Raw genomic sequence first — 24,731 nt, 5'->3', positions numbered from 1 at the left:
TGGAAATAGATCTGGAAAACCTAAAGCATGGAAAACCATAAAGAGTCTTGTCCATTGAAAAGGAAACAGTTTAATCTGTTTGTGTTCAGAAGTAGTGTAAACAATAACCAGTACATCTTTATATAAATCAGCTGTAGATAGTGTTTGTTTTTTACAAGGCAGTAGACTGTCAATAATTGTGTTGACAATCTGGAGCTTTTAAACAGCTTGTGAAATCTTTTTAGCGTTTGTCTTGATAGGCAGGGTAGGGGCTACACTCTTCCTCCAACTGCAAGTAGGTCACTGGGCTATGTGGCAATCTCTCTGCGTCCAGATGTGAAGTTTTTAGCCACTGGATCCATATAATTGCAGATCCCCCAGATCTGGTGCATCCCACCCCAAAATATCCCACAGAGGGCCAGCACAAAATCCACTTCCATGGTGCACAGAGTGTGCCAAGATATTGCTTCATTGCCACCCTGCTCTTGTGGAGGTTGAGCGGGGAGCCTGCATTGAGCTTCAGTGAAGTAGAGAAATGAATTTCAGCTTATACGGGGATGCAGATTCAGTTGTGGGTGGTGGGGTTGATCAGTTGTCACATGTAACTGGTCTAAAAAACAACACACATCAATTCCCCCCCCCCATTTTCTCACACCCCTTTTTTGGAGTTGAAGTCATAGAGCAATACATATGAAACCAAAGGCCAGAAAATGGATGGGAGTGAACGGGAATGGAAAGAATTGGTGATAGGAGAGAAGAGGGGAGTAACGCTGGACAAGAGAAAACAATGTTTAACAAATGTCTACGTAAATCTAGATAAACTGATAGTTATTTAATTTAATTTACAGGGAAGTGGGAGAAATACCTGCATTGGATTATATGATCCTCTTAATAAACAAAATGAGGTAAGGCTAATGCCACATGTAGATCTAGAAAGGAGAATATCTCTGCTTTCTAGATTTTGATGCCCTAAAAATGACATTCTTAGGTCTGTCTGAAGCATTTGTTTTTAAATAAAAGTTGCTGTTGTGACCTTTCCACACCCCAGCGTAAAGCATTCAAACAGCGTTTTGTAGCAACCTGTCTGCACAGCAATCTGACTTATTTTATACGGTGTCGGGCAAATATGAACACTCATGAGTCTTTAAAAAAAGCCTAATTAAACGTGTTTTCTAAAAAATAGGGCTTTCAAGCGATTAAAAAATTAATCGTGATTAATCGTGTGATTAAACGATAATGGAATACCATTTATTTAAATATTTTTGGATGTCTTCTCCATTTTCAAATATTTTGATTTCAGTTGCAACACAGAATACAAAGTGCACAGTGCTCACTTTATATTTATTTTTGATTACAAATGTTTGAACTGTAAAAAAACAAAAGAAATAATATATTTCAGTTCACCTAATACAAGTACTATAGTGCAATCTCTTTATAATGAAAGTTGAATTTACAAATGTAGAACTATGTACAAAAAATAACTTCATTCAAAAACAAAACAATGTAAAATTTTAGAACCTACAAGTCCACTCAGTCCTACTTCAGCCAATTGCTTAGACTAGTGGTCCCCAACGTGGTGCCCGTTGGGACAACTGACTGACAAGGGAGTGCTTCCGCTGGACAACCCGCCGCTGAGGAGCACGGCCGCCGGACAACCGGCCGCTGAAATGCTGCTGCTTCTCGATGATGCCACTTCTCGGCGGCATTTCGGCAGCGGCGCTTCTTGAACACGCTGCTTCTCGGCGGCATTTTGGCGGCAGGTCATCCGGTGCCCACCAAACTCTTCTGGGAACATGAATATGCTATTGCAACAGAAAGGTTGGGGACCACTGGCTTAGACAAACAAATTTGGTTACGATTTGCAGGAGATAATGCAGCCCATGTCTTATTTACAGTGTCACCTGAAAGAGAGAGTAGACATTTGCATGGCAGTGTTGTAGCTGGCATCTCAAGATATTTATGTGCCAGATGTGCTAAAGGTTCATATGTTCCCTTCATGCTTCAGCCACCATTCCAGAATACATGCATCTATGCTGATGACGGGTTCTGCTCGATAATGATCCAAAGCAGAGCGGACCGATGCATGTTCATTTTCATCATCTGAGTCAGATGCCACCAGCAGAAGGTTGATTTTCTTTTTGGTGGTTTGGGTTCTGTAGTTTCCGCATTGGAGTGTTGCTCTTTTATGACATCTGAAAGCATTCTCCACACCTTGTCCCTCTGAGATTTTGGAAGGCACTTCAGATTCTTAAACCTTGGGTCGAGTGCTGTATCTACCCTTAGAAATCTCACATTGGTACCTTCTATGCATTTGGTCAAATCTGCTGTGAAAGTGTTCTTAAAACAAACATGTGTTGGGTCATCATCTGAGACTCCTATAAAATGAAATATATATGGCAGAATGCGGGTAAAACAGAGCAGGAGACGTACGATTCTCTCTCGAGTTCAGTCACAAATTTAACACATTTTTTTTAACAAGCATCATCGGCATGGAAGCATGTTTTCTGGAATGGTGGCCAAAGCATGAAGGAGCATATGAGTGTTTAGCATATCTGTCACATAAATACCTTGGAACGCCGGCTACAAAAGTGCCATGCGAATGCCTGTTCTCACTTTCAGATGACATTGTAAATAAGAAGCAGTCAGCAGTATCTCCTGTAAATGTAAACTGAGTAGACTTGTGGGCTCTAAAGTTTTACATTGTTTTGTTTTTGAGTGCAGGTATGTAACCAAAAAAAATCTACATTTATAAAAAGTTGCACTTCCATGATAAAGAGATTGCACTACAGCACTTGTATGAGGTGAATTGAAAAATACTATTTCTTTTATCATTTTTACAGTGAAAATATTTGTAATAAAAATAATAATATAAAGTGAGCACTGTACACTTTGTATTCTGTTGGAATAGAAAACAATATGTTTAAAAATGTAGAAAAACATCCAAAAATATTTAATAAATTTCAATTGGTATTATATTGTTTAACAGTGTGATTAATCACAATTAATTTTTTAATTGCAGTTAATTTTTTTTAGTTAATCGCATGAGTTAACTGCAATTAATTGACAGCCCTACTAAAAAGCAATTATTTATTTTGTTACTTGTATTACATGTGCACCCACAAGGTGCTGTGTGCTGCCACGTGTATATGAAGACATGATCCTAGAAAAGAAGATTGTACAGTCCTGCATTTAGATCCATGTGGGTGGCCTGTGCAGAGCTGTGTTGAAATCATTGGGGTTTCATGCTGACTTAAGGGTTTGCCTGTGTAGATCTACTGGCAGATTGGAGGCCTAAGGAAAAAAAGCAACGCATAAAGGGTGGAGGAGAGTGCTAAAACATAGCATCAGAATATAGTTCTTCTGGCCTTTGGAATGTTTGTTTAAAGAAACACTTTGAAGAAATACTGATCAGTGTTGTTTTTCCTAAGGAGTAGAGACTTTAAAAATAGTTTGTATTAAGTGAGTGAAACAAAACAAGCCACATTATGTAGTTCACTCGAAATTTATTTCTCAATAGCATCTGTATACCTTTGAAAAAGATCTACACATAATCAGTTGTTCGATCAACAATGAAAAGACGTTACTAGGTAAGTGTCGTCTTTATCTCATTAAAATTATACGATGTCATGATAAAGAAAAGTTTTTATTTTACTAATCTGGATAAATTTCAATCTAGAAATAATAAGAAATATTTTACTCAGAAGCAGCTCATGACAATCTCCTTCTCTGCATTTTTAATACATCTGTCACTAGAATATCTAGGTGACAATGTGATTACTGTGACTGCTTTTTTCTTTTTAAACAAACTGACCACTTCTTAAGTTTCTGCATGTCTAATGGATCTACAGTATCTGTTGTGGTGTTTCTTTAAAGTTTGGTTCAGTGATGAATTTTCTTCCGTGAGATTTTATGTGATTTGATATTTGGAAATGTTCACTAAGATGAAATAGTGAATATACATATTTTGTTTTTTGTTAAGTAGCAGTCAGTTTTCTTCAGTCAACAAAGGAAGAAAGAGTAAATCAGCTACTGCAGCCAGGTACCAAAAGTAGCTTATTTTTAATTGTGAAGGTAAAACTAACACTGTTATTGGGATTTTGCAACACTACTTTTGCTTGTATCCCTTATTTTGTAGAACAAAACTTTATAAAACAGATTAATATAGTTTGAAACTTGTGTTCTTTTTGCAGTATCTAAGTGTTTGACCTTGGTCATTGAAATTCACCCAGTTAATAATGTAAGAGTCCTAAAGGCTGTGGATACCTGTATCAGAGTACAGGTAAATGGTTCAACTAATCTGACTGTAACTTTTCGTTTATTACTTTAAAGTGAAAAAGCAGGGGAATTTAAAAGTACCTGTTTCATGTTACCCATGCAAAAATATTGCATTATGTAACTGAGATACATTATGCTTTCCTAATACTTAGTACACTATAAGTAGACTATGCCTTTGGTTTGAACTGTCTGTTTTATCTATATTGAATCTTTCTAAGATTGTATTCATAGCAAATGATGATGATTTTCATCTGTAGTAACACTGCTGTTGTTTATGGAGGATTGTCAGTGTGGCAGTCTGTATACAAAAGTTATTCCACTGTCAAATAAATCTCTTAAAAATTATAAACAGCTTAGATTAGCTTTAGCAACAAAGTCTCTTGACCATCATTTTTACATAATTTCCTTTTACAGTTTCTCTATCCAGTTGCAAACAGAAATCCTTTTCCAGAAAGCCATCTCTTACTAATTTCAGAAGATAAATGTAAGTATTTGAGTTAATATTTTGAATATATACTGCTTTTCTGGTTAAACATGGACATCCTATTATTTTGAAACACTGTAAACTAGAACAATATTGCCAATTTGACGTCAATATCCATTTTTATTTACTTATTTGTCCCTTCCATAAAAGCCAATATAGAAATAAGAAAGGTCTCGGCCAGTAGTAATATTACAGATGCTATTCCAACAAAGGTGTACTTTAATAAGATTTTTTTCCCCAATATTGGAGGAATGGCCAGTCTTTACTGTGTTCTTATTTTATTTTTGATTAGCTAATGCATTGCCCATAAGCAACCATATCTTGTAGCCCTTACTCAGGGAAAATCTCAATTATTTTGATGGAAGTTTTGCCTGAGTAAGGCTGTAAGATTTAGCCTATTATTCAGATTAACTATTATGCGAGGAGTTAATTTTTCTTGATACTAATATGGCAGCTCACAACTTTTCAGTGCTAGGTGGTTAAAGTGTTTTGCTAACCATATTAACATATTTTAAAAAATTGAATTTCAACATTTCTAATTTTAAAGATATTGAACAATTTCACATTCATGTTGTCACAGAAGATCACCACAAAGTGGTAAGAAATCAACTTTCTTTTGAAGCTTTTATTGGAAAAACTAGAGGAAGACTATTCTTGTAACCAGTTTTCTATTGTGATTTTTCTGACCTTTCTAAGTCATTGTTTTGGTAATGCTTTAAACTGTGGCTACAACTGTGAAAGCTATGTTAATAAATGTACAGATAGTATAATAGGTTATTCAACCAGATACTGTGTAACTTACAGGAAAGTTAGTCCTCTCATTGCCTTCTCCTTAAGTCTATGAACTTGACCTAATCAAAGGGTATGTTTAGAGCTTCACAGCTTCCCCAAAGCCTAAATATCTTGCCTGATAAGAAAGGGCTTTCCCTCACCCTTGTGTTCGAAGACTCTGACATGGAGGAGAGTTTAGAAAGATGATCTGTATGAAGAATGCATGAAGTAGCAACAAAACCGAATGATGCATCTAAAATTCAGTTTGAAAGTGGTGATGTGAATGCTTTGAATTATTCATTCCCCTGTATTTATAACATATGATATGAATCCTTATTATAATTGCTAGTAGCAACATTAATCAGTGGTGCCATTATTAGAAGACTATACAAATCCACTAGTGTGTGTCCTATTTAAAATGAAATGCAATAATCACAGACAATCTAATGCAGTTGTTGTATTTAAGAAAGGGAAAAACAGTGATCCGGGTAACTGTAGGCCTGTTAGTTTGACATCTGTAGTATGCAAGTTCTTGGAAAAAAATTTGAAGGAGAAAGTAGTTAAGGATATTGAAGTCAATGGTAAATGGGACAAAATACAACATAATATTACAAAAAGTAGATCGTGCCAAACCAACCTGATCTCCTTCTTTGAGAAAGTAACAGATTTTTTAGACAAAGGAAACGCAGTGGATCTAATTTACCTAGATTTCAGTAAGGCGTTTGGTACCGTGCCACATGAGGAATTATTAGTTAAATTTGGAAAAGATGGGGCTCAGTATGAACATTGAAAGGTGGATAAGGAATTTGGTTAAAGGGGAGACTACAACGGGTCCTACTGAAAGGTGAACTGTCAGGCTGGAGGGAGGTTACCAGTGGAGTTCCTCAAGGATCAATTTTGGGACCAAACTTATTTAATCTTTTTATTACTGACCTCGGCACAAAAAGTGGGAGTGTGCTAATAAAGTTTGCGGATGATACAAAGCTGGGAGGTATTGCCAATTTAGAGAAGAACAGGAATATCATACAGGAGGATCTGGATGACCTTGTAAATTGGAGTAATAGAAATAGGATGAAATTTAATAGTGAGTAGTGTAAGGTTATGCATTTAGGGATTAATAACAAGAATTTTAGTTATAAGCTGGGGACGCATCACTTAGAAACAACGGAGGAGGAGAAGGACCTTGGAATATCGGTTGATCATAGGATGACTGAGCCTCCAATGTGATATGGCTGTGAAAAAAAGCTAATGTGGTCTTGGGATGCATCAGGAGAGGTATTTCCAGTAGGGATAAGGACGTTTTAGTACCGTTATACAAGGCACTGGTGAGACCTCACCTGGAATACTGTGTGCAGTTCTGGTCTCCCATGTTTAAGAAGGATGAATCAAACTGGAACGGGTACAGAGAAGGGCCACTAGGATGATCCGAGGAATGGAAAACTTGTCTTATGAAAGGAGACTCAAGGAGCTTGGCTTGTTTAGCCTAACTAAAAGAAGGTTGAGGGGAGATATGATTGCTCTCTATAAATATATCAGAGGGATAAATACCGGAGAGGGAGAGGAATTATTTAAACTCAGTACCAATGTGGACACAAGAACAAATGGATATAAACTGGCCACCAGGAAGTTTAGACTTGAAATTAGACGAAGGTTTCTAACCATCAGAGGAGTGAAGTTTTGGAATAGCCTTCCAAGGGAAGCAGTGGGGGCAAAAGATCTATCTGGCTTTAAGATTAAACTCGATAAGTTTATGGAGGAGATGGTGTGATGGAATAACATGATTTTGGTAATTAAATATTCATGATAAATAGGCCTAATGGCCTGTGATGGGACGTTAGATGGGGTGGACCTGAGTTACCCAGGAAAGAATTTTCTGTAGTATCTGGCTGGTGAATCTTGCCCATATGCTCAGGGTTTAGCTGATCGCCACATTTGGGGTCAGGAAGGAATTTTCCTCCAGGGCAGAATGGAAGAGGCCCTGGGGGTTTTTCACCTTCCTCTGTAGCATGGGGCACGGGTCACTTGCTGGAGGATTCTCTGCTCCTTGAAGTCTTTAAACCACGATTTGAGGACTTCAATAGCTCAGATAGGTGAGAGGTTTTTCGGAGGAGTGGGTGGGTGAAATTCTGTGGCCTGCGTTGTGCAGGAGGTCAGACTAGATGATTGAATTGGTCCCTTCTGACCTTAGTGTCTATGAATCTATGCTGTATCATGAAAACCATGATTCATTTAATTGTGGCAAATAAATTTTTCCCCTCCAAACCTACAAGTCCTTATTCTCAGTTACTGTAAGGCCTTTCACACTACGCCGGCGGTGAAAAGGTGTTTTAAGGTGGGTGCAATTTAAAAAACAAACCTGTAAGAGTAGGGAAAAGAGCTTTAGAGTAACTGAAAATCAGGCCCTTAGTCTATGCCAGTTTCTGTCAAATAAACTGTTTAACTGTTACTTGAAATGACGTCCTGCTGCATCTGCCAAGGGTAAACTTAGATGGTCCTAATCATTTCCCACTATTTTAGCCTCTTCCCTCCTCATACATCATGTGTTTGGAAAGAGGGGACAAGACTCTCTTTGGAACTAGCAACTTTCCTCCTTCACTGGCGAATAAAGATTGTTGCAGTCAGTTCAAAAGCATCTCACATCCCATTTCTCTCCCCTTCCCTGGGACTAAGCTTGCCATCTATTCTCCCTCCCCACCTTCAAGGGACTTGGGTGGGTAAGTTGTTCTTTGTGATTTCCCTTCTTCTCCCAACTCTGTGCCAATCTAGAAAATATTAGCTGGAACTTCCTTGGGAGCTAGCAAATATTTCTCCTGAACTGAACATACTGCCTCTGCAAAGTGCCAGACCCTCTGGTTTACAGAGACTCTTGTGAAATGAGCAAATAGGACATTAAGCTACTTGGAAATATTAAAACTATCAGGCTGTTCTGTGTGCTGCTGTTTATCTTTTGAAAGCCTGAGTTGTTCATCATCTTCATTACAGAAGAGTATTTGACCTATAGTGTTCAGCTCATTTTTTAAATCCTTCCCTTCAGGTGATTCAAAACTCAGGCCAGCTCCCAAGAGACAGAGTTGCAGATGATCTCATTTGGGCACAATGGGATATGACAGAACAAAGACTCTTCTACATTGTTCCAAAGGTGGGAAAAAATTGAATCTCTGTGTGTTTTCATTTCTTTTTCATTTTTCTAAAATGAAAGTTTGAGTTTAAAAGCCAGTAATAATGGTGTGAGTTGGATTATTTTGGGTAGTAAGAAGAGTAGGGTAATGAAAACTAGAGGCCTAAATTCAACTTTCCATGCTATTGTTTACATATGAGTATTTGCAGTGAGATATGATGTCAGTGCTTCCCAGGGTAACAGAGAGATTTTTTTTTTAAAGGTAGTGCTGATGTGTGTGATTATCTAAACCTATTATAGCTAGCACATGTGCCCTAGGAATATGGGCTTGCCAAATTATGAGAGAATATCGATTGCAAGCCAGGGCATATAGATGTAAGAAAGCATAGACCATATGGACCAACTGAGGACATGGTTCTTTGCTAGAAAGTTTCAAACTGTTTCTCATTCTGACTAATGGGAATAGCCAAACTTAGCCTAAGTTATGCATGAACAAAAATGGACTTTCAGTGCTAGTTTGTTTCGTCTTTTTGATGCACTGAAATTAGGTGGAGTATTTCAGAAAGGATGGGAAGTGTAATATATAATGAAGAGCTCATCTCTATTCTACTTTTTGTGAGAGGCCCTTTGGAGTTTTGCAAAATAAAATACTGTTCTCAATAGCTTTAGTCTCTGTGGAGCAGAAGGTTATGTAACCTTCTAGTGGCTTTCTGCGTGTGACAAAGGAGAGTGACTGGGGATTGCACAAGACCATAACCAATTCTAGACAGAAGATAGACAACTGATCTGGGACAAGAAGGAAGCATGTGTGCTGGGGAGTGCTATTTGAGGGTTTAGTGTATGGTTTTTGCCTTTTCTCATTCACTTGTTGCCCTATGCATGTTAGCAAACAGGGCTGAATGATGGACTTTCCAACCATCTCTCAGTCTGCGTGATGTGGCTCGATTATTATAATAAAAGTCTCTCTCTTAATTTTAGGAATCAAGGAATATCTTAAAATGTGTCCAGTTTTATCCTGATGAAAACTTTAATTTAATAGTAAGTCATAGATATAAACTTGTTGTCATATAGCTAGTCTGAGGAGGGATTTAGCTATATATTTCAAGGGATGATAATTATGTTTGTTCCCAAGTATTTGTATTTGATATTTTTATTAGCATGAATTATTATATAAAACCACAAACCTTGGAAACGTTCTTCAAAATGTAATGACCAGATTCTAATCTAAATCTATTCGAGTCACTCCACTGATTTTGGATTAACATATAATCGTAGGACTGGAAGGGACCTTCAGAGGTCATCTAGTCCAGTCCCCTGCATTCCTCGCAGGACTAAGTACTATTTAAACCATCTAGAATAGCTGTGCAATCCCACTGCAGTTCATGGAATTACTCTAATTTTAGACCAGTGGAATTAAGCAGCACTTGCAAATCAAATTACCAGTAAATGGAGAAATGAAGGCCTGCTCCTGCTTCCATTGACTTCGATGGAAACAGGATTGAGTCTATATGTCACTGAGTGTTGAGGGCACCCTGTAGGTATCTGGGTTGGAGTCTTTGTGACAAAGCCTGAAATTCATGTTGGTGCTTGGGGCCTGCGTGGGTGCCCTGACACGTGGAAGTGGATGCATCCCAGCTAAAGGTTTGGGTAAGTGGGTCTCTAGGGGATCATATGTGAGGCTTCTGTGTGGGAGTGAATTTTGCCCACAGTGCACTGTAAATTAAAAGGCAGACTGAGGGCTGATGAGCCCGGAGCATGACTCCCTGCCCCGCTTTACTTCAAATCCATGTAGCGTTGCTGCCTTGGAGCTCAGCTGTTTTGATGTTCTTCTCATATAAAGACAGTATGGCATCCCCATGACACACATTTTAAGTTGTTTTTAAAATATGAAACTTGCCTTAGTTAGGCGTACAAAGACATTAAACGTTTACACTGGCTTGACACAAGCATCCCATTCCATAATTGTATAAAACCCCTACTGGGAGGGGGAACTATTTTCTGAGTTCTTGAATGACTTAAAAGGATCAAGTGGTGGTTGATGAATCCACGTTTTCCTTTGTGAAATTGGTGAGTTGAATGAAGAGTGAGTGAGCCCGATGGATCCTTTACTGGACTGCAAAACCAACCTTAAATACTGAATAATGTAGGTGTGTTCTGATTTTTGGGTTAACAGCTTGAAGCACCCCTGGACATCTCTTTAAGAGACACAGGATTAAAGTAAGTGGATCACAGTATTTTTTTTGTCTCATTTGTCAACGTGTGTGTCTAAAATTTGGTTTATTAGTACATTAACTTCATTTGGCATTGCATGCATCTTTGCACTGTATGACTTGAATTCATGTACCTGTTGTTGTAACCTGATTTATGTGAAGGTAAAGGGGAGGAAGCAGTGTCACATATGATCTTCAAACCCTCCTGAGAGCTTTCCCCTCCTTCATCTCCTTCCCTGGTGTGGTGAAGCCAGACAAGAAGTTTAACACGGTCACAGGTCCCTTCCCGTTGGGAGCAGTTTGGCTGGAGAACCAAATATAGACTAAACCACCCTTCCTGGGGGATACAATGTCCCTATCCAAATAAAACCAACTTTCCTTAGTTTCCTTTTGAGGTCACATCCTCTCTACAGCTGGCCTGTGGCAGTGTTCCCAAAACTTCCATTCCATTTCTGGGATTCCTTTTCCAGCTACTGGGCTCAGCTCCAGACTGGTAATTGGGCAGACCAACAGCTCCTCTTTTGTTTCCATCTCTTCCTGTTATGAGGGAAGATAGCTATTTATATACCCTTTCTCTTTCCTAGCATGCCTTGCAGTGGTAGCTTACAGTTCCAAACTGTCCCCCCCTGCTAGCGCTCCCAGCATGCTTCAGTACTAAGTAGAAAGCTGGAGCTTGGCAGTGCTGGCCATGGAGCCTACCTTACAGGACCAGTACAGTTATGATATAGTACTGAAGAAAACCAACTTCACAATTGCTAAAACTCATCTGGATCTTTGTGGAAAGGTCGAGAAATATGTCTGGAGGAGGACCATTTAAAAAAAAAAATGATTTAGTGCATAATTTACTATTGATAGATTGTAGCTAATAATTAACACTGATGCCATATTAAATTTTTCCAAGATCTGTGAAAACTACAGCTAACATTAGAATCTGAAAAAGAACCAAAATGCAGAACTGGTAACACCAATGAAATTAGCCCAGTTCTGCTGCCCCCTTCCCTTATTTTGTGACTATTCCCATTGCAATCAGTGTGACTACTCACAGAGTAAGGTGCCACTTGGCATGTGGTAGATTTGGGCTCCAAACCTTTTGACCTTTCAGATATGGTGAGTGAATAAATTGAGACCCTCCAGCACAATTTTCCTTCACTTTGGTTCAGCTCGTGTGGGATTAAGCAGTATGGTGCAGTGAAGAAATAACTTACAGGCATATGGGATATCCCCTCTTTAAATATGGTTATGAAGCAATTGCTGCATTTAGATTGCAATCCCAACCCTAAGAGTAAAATAACAGAAACAGACTGATCAGTTGTTGTTTAATTGAACTTTCTTATGGAATGTTTAATAATAATCTAATTCTTATATTTCCCTTGTGACCTTTCATGGGTTCAGTGTACTCTTTAAAAATCATTGTGGATGAAGAAATGCATTTAATGGTCTCTATTTACTTCTAGATTTGTGAATTTTGGATACGATTACTCTCAAGACCAAGAGATGGAACCTAGATCTCTGAATCTGCAAGTTTTTACCAGTAAAACAGGTAATTAATAATGAAAAACTGTCTTGTGATGATCATATGTTACAGATTACTACACTGACATGTAGTAGTGTAACTAATTACTAAGAAGTTTTAGGAGCCCATTGTTATATGTTTATGGCTTAACTTTTCCTGATGTATTGTACTCATAGCAGATCTTGCAGGAAATTGTAGCTGTAGTGATTTTTAATCTAATGACTATGGAAGGTCTGGAGTAACTAACCTATCTTGAGCCAGGCACATAGTGCCTGATCCAAAGCTTATCAAAGTCAGTGGGAATCTTTCTGTTTGCTTCACTGATCTTTTGGATCAGACTTCTAATGCAGACTTCTTCAGATCTGTCAGCAGTGTTATTCAGTCCTCAGAGTCTGTTGAGCCGAGCCTACCAATTACGCTGATCTGTGGAGTGCACAGATGAGGACTGGGGTGAAGCCCGCATTCTTATGCTCACTACTGCCTTCAGTCATTATGTCTTCAAGGGTAAAAAAACCAAGTGCAGGAATACCTTGTGAGACACTTACATTTCTTTAGATTTATAAAATCCTCTAGATGCCCATCGTATTCTCTGGGCACTCATCCTATACATTTAAAAGGATTGGGCATAAGTATCCATGAAGTCCCTCAGAGTCTTAGCTTTCCCCATCAACCTCCAAAGCCTAGGAAAAGTGGTGGGTTTGTCAGTGTGCCTGGCTCTAGCAGACTCCAAGTCAAGCTTCCTGCTATTCATTCGGAGGTGGTGCCCACTCAAGAATCTCTGTCGATCTCACCTCCTGCTGTAGGACGCAGAGAGACATGTTCTCTCTGAAGTAACTGAGTCCCAGACCATCTAGGTTTATACAGTAGCACCAACACCTCAGACTGCTCCCAGAAACTTACTGGCAGCTAGAGCAGATCCCCGGGCAGAGATGTAATGCACATCCAAGGTGAAACTTCTCTTAATAAGCAGACGGCAACATTCTGCACGACCTTCAGTTTCCAAGCGGTCTCAAGGTGTAGCCCCATGTAAGTACATTATCGCAAGCGAATATTAAGCTGACAAAGGCCTGGATAATTGTTGCAAAATCTGCATCAGAGAGAATGGTCTCACCTTCTCTACCAGACGTGCATAGAAAAATGCTCTTGACTGCAGATGCTACCTGCGCATCCCCAGGAGCAGCCCAGGATCTAACAACACAACTGGAGTGGACACCTGTGCTACAACAGCAGCCTGGCCTACACTATAGAGTTAGGCTGATGTAAGGCAGCTAATTATGTCAGTGTGCACGCTGCAGCCTTGCTCTCGCCTCCGTAAGTGCCGTACCACACCAACATCATAACTCCACCTCCGCGAGAGGTGTAGGGCTTGTGTCAGTGTGGTTCAGGCAACGCAGTGTCCCTGTAGACACTGTTGCTTACAGCTGTTGGCTGGCATTCTTGTCCTGCGGAGCTGTGAAATTGACAAGAACGCTGGCTCCCAAGCTGGGCTGCTGTCTGGTCTCTGCTCCAAGCCACGGTGCTACCCAGGCTCCCAGCTCAGGCTGCTGCCTGGGCTCCTCATTTCCTGCAGGGAGCCCTGCTCCCTCCAGGGTTCTGGCTCCCCACTACGATCTGGGCTGCCCCCCAAGCTCTTGGCTCCCCGCTAGGAGCACCACAGCCGACCAGACTCCAGGCGCATCTCCCTACTGGGAGCCGGCTGCCCCCCTCCCAGGCTCCCGCTCCCCACCGGGAATGGGGCAGCTGCATTGGGCGTCTTGGCTTCCTGCTGGGAACAGGGCAGCTGACTGGACTCCAGGCACAGAGCTCCCCACTGGGTGCAGCTGTGCTCCCAGTGGGGAGCCAAGAGCCTGGGCGCGAGGGCAGTTGGGCTGCCGGTGGGGTGCTCCGCATCTGAGGTCCGGTTGGCTGCTGTGCTCCCTGCAGAAAGCCAAGAAGCCCAATGCAGCTGCCCTGTTCCTAGCGGGGAGCAGGGAGCCAAGATGCAGGGAGGGGAGACGGTCTACTGGCGGGGAGCTGCACACAGAGTTGAGAGTCCTGGCTCTGTCATCCCTCCCTTTAAGTCGGTGGAAGCGCTCTTGCTGAGGACGGGCACCATCGACAGAAGAAAGGCTGAGCGGACATGAACCACTGTGGTGATTACTGCGGTGGCTGTAAGTCGACCTAACATAGGTTGACGTAAGTTTATAGTGTAGACATGCCCTACGTGCACGTGCATAAACTGAGCACTGCAAGATCCTATTGCTGTAACCTCATTTTTTTTTTATCACCTCACCTCCTCTCTGCTGTTTGTGTCTCACTCATCTAAAATTTACTTTGTGAACTCTTTGGGGAAGGGATTGTGTCTTCTGTGAAGAGCTTAGCATACTTCAGAGGCTACAAACCATTAATAGTAGGGCTCTTATTCATTCTGTTTTAAACTGCTTCCAGTAAAGAACTGGCACAATTTCAAATGGAATATTCTAGGCAATTTCCAATTTAATAAAAAACTGTTAGTGACCATAGCCTGTCTCAACAGTGAATGAATCCGCTTTTCCTCTCTCAAACTTCCGTAGCAGAAGAAAAGTAGCCCTGTTACTCATAGCCAGCACTAACAAGATAGAATGTCACTAGACCCCAAAAAACCCCGCTCACAAATTAGCGGAGATCAAACAAGTCTGAGAATTAACTTTTTGTTTTCCGAACAGCGTTAATGGTTATTTAACCATTGGTATGGTCGCAGGAACTTTGTGTGATTAGAGGTTGTTGTTTTTTTTTAACTTGGAGATTTTTATTTTCAATTTAGCTTATTGATCTTTCAGAAACATAGACAATAAGGTGGAATAAAAGACTCATCTCCTCCTCTGCTTCACTGTTTGTTAGCTAGCATATCGATGACTCTCCTTTGGCTGTGTTGTGCATTGAGTCTGTAAACAGGATAGATGCAAGCCATTTATGTCCAGTGACACATTGTGTTTGAATTAGGAGATGTTCTGATGCTGCAGGAGATATCTTAATGCAACATTATGGTTGAGATTCTACATGAACAAAAGTCAAGAAATTAAAGTTAGTTTCCTAGGAAATATAACTTTATGCATATATGGAATTGCATGACTCCTTCAATGATAATTTCATTGTCCTAATGTATAGTTGCCAAGTCGCAGAGTTTATAGTTGCTATTTCCTGACTCTTGTATGTCCTAAAATCTTATCATGGAGTTGCATGAGCAGAACTATATTTTTAAACTCTTCCTTTTTGTTTCTGGCTTTCCTTCTTCCCTGCCCCCCTCCACATTTTCTCCTCTTCTCCCTCTTTGTTTTTGAAGAAGAAAGAGGAGAGTTTATCAAATATCTGAATGTACAACCTGCTGATCACACTTCAAAAGCAATTGGACCAAACTCTCCAACGTAATGACTGCACTTCCACTGACTTCAGTGGAGCTGGGTTCATTTATGCCATTACTTTCTGCAGAGAATTTGGCCCAGTGGTTTGTGTGAGACTTACTGCTTGTGAACAGTGCTGGAGTGTAAACTCTCTTGTTCTGTGGATAAACAGAAAAACGACAGTACCCTTTGCAACTTGACCACTAGCAACACAGTCTTTTCCACACCGTCCACCAACGTGTGTCAGTCGTGCAGGAACCACCAGCTGAGGCAAGAAAATAGTTCACTTTATGTGTCACTTTATATTCTGTCTTTGACCTCTTGACTGAGATTGCTAACGTGGTGTCAGATGTGGTGGCTCTTGTGAAATGTGTACCTGTCTACTTGCAACTGGACTGAGACCAATATCCCTTTATCTAAGTCACTGAAAAGCCATTGGATGGCAACTCCTTTTGTTCACTACCAACCTCTGAGAGATGAAAGCACGTGTATCCCGTTAGCAGTCTACTGAGCCATCCAGTTCTCTGGTCACATTTTGCATACAAATGCACCAATGCATTAATCTGAATTGAAGATCATTAGTTTGCACGTTCAATTCAAATTGTGCAGTTTATAGGGCAGTGTACTCCACAGCACACTTTGTCCTTCCCAGCGTGTGAAAATGAAAGTGGAAGGGAAGACCGTGGCAAGAAAATAGCACTGAAAGAGGCCCAGAAAAGCCACAACCTTCCTGCTGTGGTCTTATGCCGCTGCTTTAAAAGTTCTGCATGTTCCATAAGGCCCCAAATGATCAGGGACACCCCATCTATTTATGTTTCAGTAATTCAAATATCCAAGCAAAATTCTATCAAACTTACCAAAACTATTCAGCACGCTGGAAACAAACATGAATTTCAGCCAGAGGAAATTCTCTCTCTTCCCCTCTCCTGAAAGTTAAATGCCTCAGCCAAATATGTAGCATTACTAGTGCAATGCTATAGTACAGCTTCGTGCTCAGAAGTTCTAGGCACTTTTAATAAAGTGAAATCTCTTGAGGTTGAATTACAACATTGCTTCTTGGCAGCTTTTAATAGATAATCTCCAGAAATTGGGGCTTCCTGTAGGTACCGTGGTCTGGTCAGTGGTTCAGACGGTGCTAGAATGTTTTCTACAGCAAAGAGCTGAATAATGCAGTTTCTCTGAATTCGAGGGATTTGCTGAGCCTTCGGAACCCAAAATTGCTTTACAGTGTATTTTCTCCTGCATTTCCCTATCTTATTATTCATACTCAACCTTTTTGCCTTCTTCCTCTTTAGCTAAATGTTATGTAAGCTATTACCTTGATGTATGCATATTTCTATAGTCCTGAAAGTTGTTTAAGAAAAAGCATCTTTGTTATCTTTAGTCTAAAACAGTCTTAGTTTTTAGGATTGGGTTCTGCAGCCTGTATCCATCTTTTGAGAAATATAAAGTGAATCAGCGAAGGCCGACGTGTCTTATTCAATGAACAAGTATGATAACAAAACCAACCTTCATTTTAATCTCTTTATTTTTTTAGGAAGTTTTTGTCTGTGTTGTAGTCAGGCTCCTGATATTCCTATGGAGGTCACATACTCCGTTTCTTTTTTACATAAAGGTACAGTTAATCTGTTTTATTCAATTGTTCTTTCTTACTTTATTTTAGTGTGTCATTTTGTACCAGAATACCTTACAAAATAAACAGGGCTCTGCTGGGAACTGCAGCAGTGAAAGCAGCAGCCTGGTGGGCCGCCGCTCCCAAAAGCCAGCACCCCATGCTCACAGCTCCTCTGGTGTGGCTGTACCGCTCCCCGTCCCGCACCCAGCCTTGCCCGCTGGGGCAGGCACCAGGCTCATCAGTAGCTGTCCCTGGTCACGCAGTGCAGTGGGCAGAGCTGGGGGCAGTACACCCATCCTGGAGGAGCTGCATCCACAGATGATAAATGTTGTACCTGCGACAATAAGGCACTGTGTGTGGGAGATGGAACTGGTAGCTCCTAGCTTGAGTGTCTACGGGTGCAGGTCAGCCCTGATTTTCACAGGCATAGGTGCAGCTCTCACTGACTTAATTGAAAACCATCTGTATAAATTAAGCTAGCAAGAAGGATAAGAGGTGACTTGATCACAGTCTATAGGCAGATACATAATGAACAAAAATTTGATAATGGACTTTAGTCACAGGTATAACAAAATCCAATGGGTGGAAGATGAAGCTATGCAAATTCAGACTGGAAATAAGGTGCAAATTTTTTACAGTGAAGGTAATTAACCAGTGGAACAATTTACCAAGAGTTGTGCGGATTTTCCTTCACTGGCAATTAAATCTAGATTGGTTGTTTTGCTAAAAAGATATGCTCTAGTTCAAACAAGAATTACTTCAGGGGAGTCCTGTGGTCTGTGTTATACAGAAGGTCAGCCTAGATGATCACAGTGGCTCCTTCTGGCTTTATAATCTCTGGAAAATTAATCCATTAGTTCTAAGCGCTTCTTGGTAAGAATAGAGACTAGTGTTTCAGTCCAGGCAGAGGAAGATTTGTTCAGAAATATAACATAGTAAAGACAAACAATCTCAGAAGTTCTGTGGTTTGGATAGACTTGCATTGCTCCATACTCTCTCTCTCTCTCTAGTTATATTTTGCATATAACTGCTGTTTCATGTGTGTCTTCCCAGGTTACAGCAAAACCTTTACAGTTGCTCTACAAAGAACAGATTACCCACAAGTGAAGGAAGTAGCTTTTTTGAATCTCGGTAGGTTGCTAATTTAGCTTCTCTTGTTTCCTCTCCCCACTTTGAGAAGGGAGAGAAATTGTTAACCTCCAGCCTTTTGGTGGTCCCTCTCCTCTTCATAAGAGGGACATAAAGGTCCCCCCCGTCCCTTCTTAAGTTACGGTATTTGCTACATCTTGCAACTTACTTGACTTCCATTTTTGGAACTTGATATTGCAATACCTCATACTGTCAGTGAGCAACTTCCTCTGAAGTTGACTTCTCTGGAGATCAACTACTATAGTGCTCTTTAGTGGCATGAGCCTCTCACATCCTCCCCTGGAAACCTGAACATATCACCTATATTTCCTGTGTTAACACTGCAACTGCTATTAACTAACTCCTGTTATATCTCCTAGACGTAACCTGCTCCAATAAAGAGAAATGGGCTGAGAATTCATAAATCCCAGCCTCCCAAAGTAAATATTTTAACAGTTGCTCAAATTGATGGGTCTTTTTATTTTGAACAGACTATTATGTGGCTGTTTATTTGCCTGGCCACTTTCTACACCTTCTCAATACTCAACATCCTGACCTGATGTGCTATAATTTGTTTCTGACAGGTACAGTAAAACTTCAGTACTTTGGAGTCTTTAGCATCTCTTTTATTGTTGGCTTTGGTGGAGACTCTGGAAAATGTTCAGCTCCCTTTGGAGGAGAATTCAGTTAATTTTATTGGCCTCGCATCTGCATTACTGTACATTGTTCTCCGAAAAGGCTAGAAGATTGGGATCAGGCAGAGTAAGACATGTATTTTTAGCACACTCAATTTTAAAAAGAAATGATGAACTTTCTTATTTCATCCATTACTCACTGTTAGCGTGTTATGAAATGAAAGAAGACCATTCAGTGAATTGCATTCTCTGCCTCAATTTAATAATTTCCCATCCCCTTATGCATGTTTATGGATGCTCCAGTGTTCTCAAATTTCACATGGAGATGCAAATTTGATTTTACATTTCCTTCCTCCAATTGAGTTTGTGTATGTATGTTCGAGTGGAGTGGGGAGAGGAAATCTGCATTTCCTTCACCTGATCAGAGTAATGTAATTTGTTTTGAAGTCTCATCTGAAAGGCACATTATTTCACTTCCACATAACAGTACTTTATAGGAAATGGGTTGTTTTTGGAAACAGAAGGCCTTTGTTTGGAAACAGAAGGCCATTTTTCTGACTGGGTAAAAGAAAGGTAGGGTGCTAGGACTTGTGCAGCTCCGACATATGCAGCAATGTCAAAAAGATGCTCATAGCTGGTTGGAGGTGGAGCTGTAAATAAATATTTTCCTGCGGAAATACCCGAGGTAGGTAGGAAGCATTATTTTATTTTCTGCATGGTGGGTGTGATTTCTCATGCAGTGGGCCTGGAATTACATTGGCAGAAAAATGGAGTAACTCAGTGGTGAATCAGTTCCAGTATATGCAAAGTAGTTTTGATTTTGGGTTATGTTTAAATTTAGTACTACAAAGCAGAATCTCCCTGTTCTTGTAGTCTGGCACATGCTGCTGTTTGGATGGCCTAATACAATGTGAGCATGTCGTCGTTCTGGGTGGCACAGACTAACTCACTCTGCTCTGTTACTAAAATGGTGGCCATCTACAATAGTGATTCAAATTCAAGCAAGACTTAGATACTTTGTTTCTCCCTCCCCAAAACAGAAGGCATTCAGTGCACTACTGAAGTCCTAGGCAGTAGAGGTAGTTGCTTGCACTACTGAATGGATGCTGCTATCTGAAGGCAGTTAAGGAATGTCATTAAATGAATCCCATCCAGTCATTTTAAGCTTCAAGAACAATGGCCAAGAAGCAGTTCGGACTGAGGGCAGGTCTGCGCTAGAAGTGCTATATTGGCATAGATGCACCAGTGCAGCTATGCCGCTTTAGCACATCTGGTGAAGACGCTGCATGCCGGCGGGAGAGCGCTCTCCTGTCGGCTAATTGCTCCACCTCCATGAGAGGTGGAAACTATGCTGGTGGGAGAACATCTCCTGCTGACGTAGTACCGGTGTGGACAGCGCTTATGTCGCTGTAATTTGCGTCACTCGGGGGTGGGGGGTGTCTCTTTCCCACCTCTGAGCAGCGTAAGTTACATTGACTTAAGCGGTAGTGTAGACCTGCCCTGAGTGCTTAGGCACAGTGGTGATCTGCGCTATGGAATAAGACAGGTAGGGCCTGATTTTCAGATGTACTGAGCACTTGCATCTCTCACGGTCTTCAAAGGGACCTGTGGGTGCTTAGCACTTCTGAAAACAGCAGGCCAGTAGGGTGGGGTGGGAAGTTAAAGTGGGTAAGGGGAGAGAAAACGCAGGAGGGGTAGATTATTTCTGACCATTGGAGACCATGAGATTGTGGGACCTGGCAGAGGGGAGAAATCTGTGGTCAATAGAGCTTATGTACACAAAGACCTTTCTTCCTTCAAACCCACTCCCTTCAGGTGAGGATGCGAGAATCAACATGCTGCACAAAAGTTCCATCCAGTCCCCATTCAAGTCCGTCGTCTGGGATTGCTGCTCAGGAAGGATGTTTACTGTGAGAATAAATGAGTGCTCCTTGATGCAGTTCCTCTGTAACAGCAAACTGGACAGTGATAGACTGGCAGCGCTGCACTGTGCTCTTCTACATGTCAGAAATACAACAGATTTGGAAATGCAGGTGGGAATATAGCTTAATTCCTTATGTTTCTGGACATTTACTTTTTCAGTGCGAAAACGAGTGTGCTGGGTGCCTTACAGGACAAAGATAAAGGCATGTTCACTATTATCATCAAACATTTGTATTGTGGTAGCACCTAGAAGCTGACCAGGTTGGCCCCAACATGCTTCCAGTATACCATTATAATGGGTATAATGGTTCTCGTTCTGAAAATATTGTTTGACTGAGCACTGAGCTGCAGGTGAAAGGGGTTCATTGTCTGGACTGTTCCAGAGGCTTTCATTTGAACACAAACTTTAAATACAGAACTGTAACAAACTCTCCATTTTTTGACTTTCACAGATTATTCAGTGGATTTCTGAGAACCTGTCAACATGTTATACATTTGACCCCTTACAGGAATTTATCATTGGTAGGTGTTTTTTTGCATTGCGTGTTAAACTACACACTGCACGTTTTTGCTTAAAGGGAGACATCCGACGGTAAAGCCACACAACTGCAAACTGACTCTCCTGCTGCTGCTAGCTCATCTTTTTAGTTGTACTCCTGGTTGGGTGACTCAGCTGTTGTAATGCTGTACTCTGTTGCTAATTGAGAAGACAAGTACATTGCAGTCCTGGTTTTATAGCAATTTGTACAGCTTTACAAATGTGATTCGCTACCTAGTTGTGCAGGAAGAGAGCTCCGTTACCATTTTGGCCTTTCATGAGCCAAATTCTCTGCCTAGCAGGTGGTTCGAATAGCTGGGATGTGTGCCAGAAAGATGAATAGAAGGGAAGGAGTAATTCTCCTTTAGCCTCAGCCAGGTCACGGAGCCATTCCATGAAGGTTGCTTCAGGATAATGGCTGGTGTATCCTGTGGCATTTTCACATATCCGCAGATCCCCTGGCCCAGACAATTTGAGCCCTGCCTCCTGTGTGTCTGTTGGGGGACCCCAGCTGAGCTGAGGCTAAGCAGCTGATACCCCTGCATGGCTATCTGGAATTCCTTTCCTCCCTGTGTGCAGTGGAGTCATATCAGGTTCCACTGCTAAGGAAGCTGCTGCAGTGGCAACATCAGGATTTGTCCCTAAACAATTAATTGACAGATGAGTGAGGGAAAGGGCGAGTAAAAAAGGAACAGACTATAAAGCTTTTTCTTGGTAACTTATACCTTTAAACAGCCTTGTCTCTGTAAATCTCTCTTTCTCTCTTTTTTTAATGCATTCAGCTTCCCTATACTGGACAATGTGTCCAGAGACTAGCAAACTGGATAAACTTTTGCCATATACATCACTACTGTACTGGAATGGGGTAAGAAATCAGCTGCTACGAGCACTAACAACTTTGGGAGAGGGTTTTTTTTCTTTCTAAAATGTGTTGTAACCCTGTTTGCTTTTGGAAGCAAATTTATTCTTTTTGGAATATCTAGTGGCTTGTCTGTTTTTTACCTGTTTTATCTTACCTAGACTTAATGTGTCATGGTTTTCAGGAATCTTTATTTTTGGTAAATGCATTTATGAAATGTCGGTGATAACAGCTGAGGTTGCATTTATGTAACTGTTATGAATGATTACATTGGTTATGGTTTTTATGTAGTAATATACCAGTTATCGTGTGCCCATGTGTATTTACAATGGATGCAGAGTAATTTTAGTCACCAGGATCCTGCAGTTCTTTCCAATAAGTACACAATCTGGAGAGCATTACTATTATGAAAGTTTTATAGAGAAAACAGCATTGGGCAGGTCTACACATGGATAACACAATCACCAGCCAATCAAAAGTTTTCCAGTCTTCAGCCTTCTCCAGTAAGGCCTACTGTCTGATTTTCCTCATTAACACTAAACAAAAGTTCTGGTGAGCTGGCAGCTTATTTAAATGGTAGTTACTTAAAATTTCAAACCCCAAACACACATTTACTTTATACTGTGTTGGCTGGAGACTGTTTATCTTGTATACTGGGTCTCTCAAGATACTTTAATCCGGACAGACAAGACCACTTTTCATCCCAGCACGGAGAGAAAATAGTTTCCATACTACTTTTGTGCAGAGGTGAATGTGCTGTCTTGGTTAGCTAGATTACTGCCCAGGGGAAAGTGATCTGAAATCTTCAGATTTTTATGTTGTTATCTGTTGTATCTGTTTGTATCTTTTAGACTAAATTAATGTTTTAATTTCCCACTCTTTGTTTATAGATTATCCCCGGAATAACATGCATAACAGACATAATTTCTTTACCTGAATTAAAGGTAAGTTCCTACATACGAAGGTGTTGCTATTGGTAGGAAGGATGTGGGTTGTCACTTTCCTTATAAACGTTACTGTAATGCACCTGTTACCTGAAAATAAGGATGAAGAAAGAATTGCTCTAGGTTAAGTAACTTTTATGGTTGCTAGAAACATGAATTTTCCAGACAGATTTTGCTGACTCAGAAATGCACTGTAGTTTCTCAAGATTTTGTCCTGTTCTTTCAGAAGGACGTTGGCTCCTGCCAAGGGTGCCTTCCAGTTTGTTTGATGCCTCTTCATTCTGTGACTGAAGTTAACACGGGGGAAGTTTCTTTGCACTGGGGACATGGGGAATTTCTAATGTATCTCCCCTCTCACTGGGCCCATTGGAGGTGTCACTATATCTTCATTAGGGATGTAAATACCGTTTAAACAATTAAAATATTTTGTTTAAATGGTTTAACCAATTAAGTGGCTGGGGCTGATCCAGCCAGCACAGCTGGGTCTGCTCTGGCTGGGCAGCTAGCAGGCCGGGGGTTAATGGTTAAGGCAGGTTAAATGGCAAAACTAATGCTTACCGGTTAACATTTTACATCCCTAATGTTCATCAGCACCAGCAGTTCAGGGTTTTTCCTTTCATTTTGGCCATGGTACCCTGCACTTGCATTGTTGTGATCGCTCTGGCCGTGCTGTTCAGAAAAAGTGGCTGTTTCACCTAAACAAACCAATTGTATGGGTACAGGTGGGTATGGGAAAGGAGATGAACCTGGTGAACATAAGAATGGCTATACTGGGTCAGACCAATGGTCTATCTAGGCCAGGATTCTGCCTTCTGACAGTGGCCAGTGCCAGGTGCTTCAGAGGGAATGAACAGAACGGGCAATCATCGAGTGATCCATCTCCTGTTGTCCACTCCCAGCTTCTGGCAATCAGAAGCTAGGGACGCCCAGTGATGGGGTTGCATCCCTGCCCTTCTTGGTTAATAGCCACTGATGGACCTGTCCTCCATTAATTTATCTAATTCCTTTTTGAACCCCATTATAGTTTTGGCCTTCACATCACCCCCTGGCAACGAGTTCTACAGGTTGACTCTGTGTGAAGTAGTATTTTCTTTTGCTTGTTTTAAACCTGTTGCCTATTAATTTCATTGGGTGACCCCTGGTTCTCAAGTTATGTGAAGGGGTAAATAACTCTTCCTTATTCACTTTCTTCTCCCCACCAGTCATGATTTTATAGACTTCTACCATATCCTGTCTTAGTCGTCTCTTTTCCAAGCTGAACAGTTCCAGTATTTTTAATCTCTCCTCATACAGAAGTTGAACAGGGTATAGTCTTTGGCGGGGTGGGGGAATCTGTCTGTCTGTAGTTCCTGTATTTGCTATGAAAGCTGATTGACGATT

General features: G+C 40.9%; 1 protein-coding gene across 2 annotated transcripts in view; it reads left to right on the top strand.

The window, feature by feature from the left end:
* The window catches only part of GSAP (gamma-secretase activating protein), a 63,830-nt gene that overhangs the window by 10,919 nt on the left and 28,180 nt on the right, over positions 1 to 24,731 (top strand). Inside the window, exons 3-19 of one of the 2 annotated variants that reach the window (XM_077835983.1) lie at positions 828 to 884; positions 3,497 to 3,566; positions 3,962 to 4,018; positions 4,170 to 4,258; positions 4,669 to 4,738; positions 5,286 to 5,335; positions 8,544 to 8,648; positions 9,606 to 9,665; positions 10,801 to 10,844; positions 12,292 to 12,377; positions 17,247 to 17,324; positions 18,378 to 18,455; positions 18,944 to 19,036; positions 20,903 to 21,120; positions 21,463 to 21,532; positions 22,331 to 22,413; positions 23,298 to 23,351. In XM_077835983.1, the coding sequence (XP_077692109.1) occupies positions 828 to 884; positions 3,497 to 3,566; positions 3,962 to 4,018; positions 4,170 to 4,258; positions 4,669 to 4,738; positions 5,286 to 5,335; positions 8,544 to 8,648; positions 9,606 to 9,665; positions 10,801 to 10,844; positions 12,292 to 12,377; positions 17,247 to 17,324; positions 18,378 to 18,455; positions 18,944 to 19,036; positions 20,903 to 21,120; positions 21,463 to 21,532; positions 22,331 to 22,413; positions 23,298 to 23,351 (1,362 nt within the window). Of the gene's footprint in view, positions 1 to 827; positions 885 to 3,496; positions 3,567 to 3,961; positions 4,019 to 4,169; positions 4,259 to 4,668; positions 4,739 to 5,285; positions 5,336 to 8,543; positions 8,649 to 9,605; positions 9,666 to 10,800; positions 10,845 to 12,291; positions 12,378 to 17,246; positions 17,325 to 18,377; positions 18,456 to 18,943; positions 19,037 to 20,902; positions 21,121 to 21,462; positions 21,533 to 22,330; positions 22,414 to 23,297; positions 23,352 to 24,731 lie in introns of those variants that run through there. The other variant, XM_077835992.1, reaches the window with a different exon arrangement.

The sequence above is a fragment of the Eretmochelys imbricata genome, chromosome 1, assembly GCF_965152235.1.
Source record: "Eretmochelys imbricata isolate rEreImb1 chromosome 1, rEreImb1.hap1, whole genome shotgun sequence".
NCBI lineage: Eukaryota > Metazoa > Chordata > Testudines > Cheloniidae > Eretmochelys > Eretmochelys imbricata.
The sequence above is the reverse complement of the archived record's forward strand: the minus strand, read 5'-3'. Positions and strand labels throughout refer to the sequence as shown.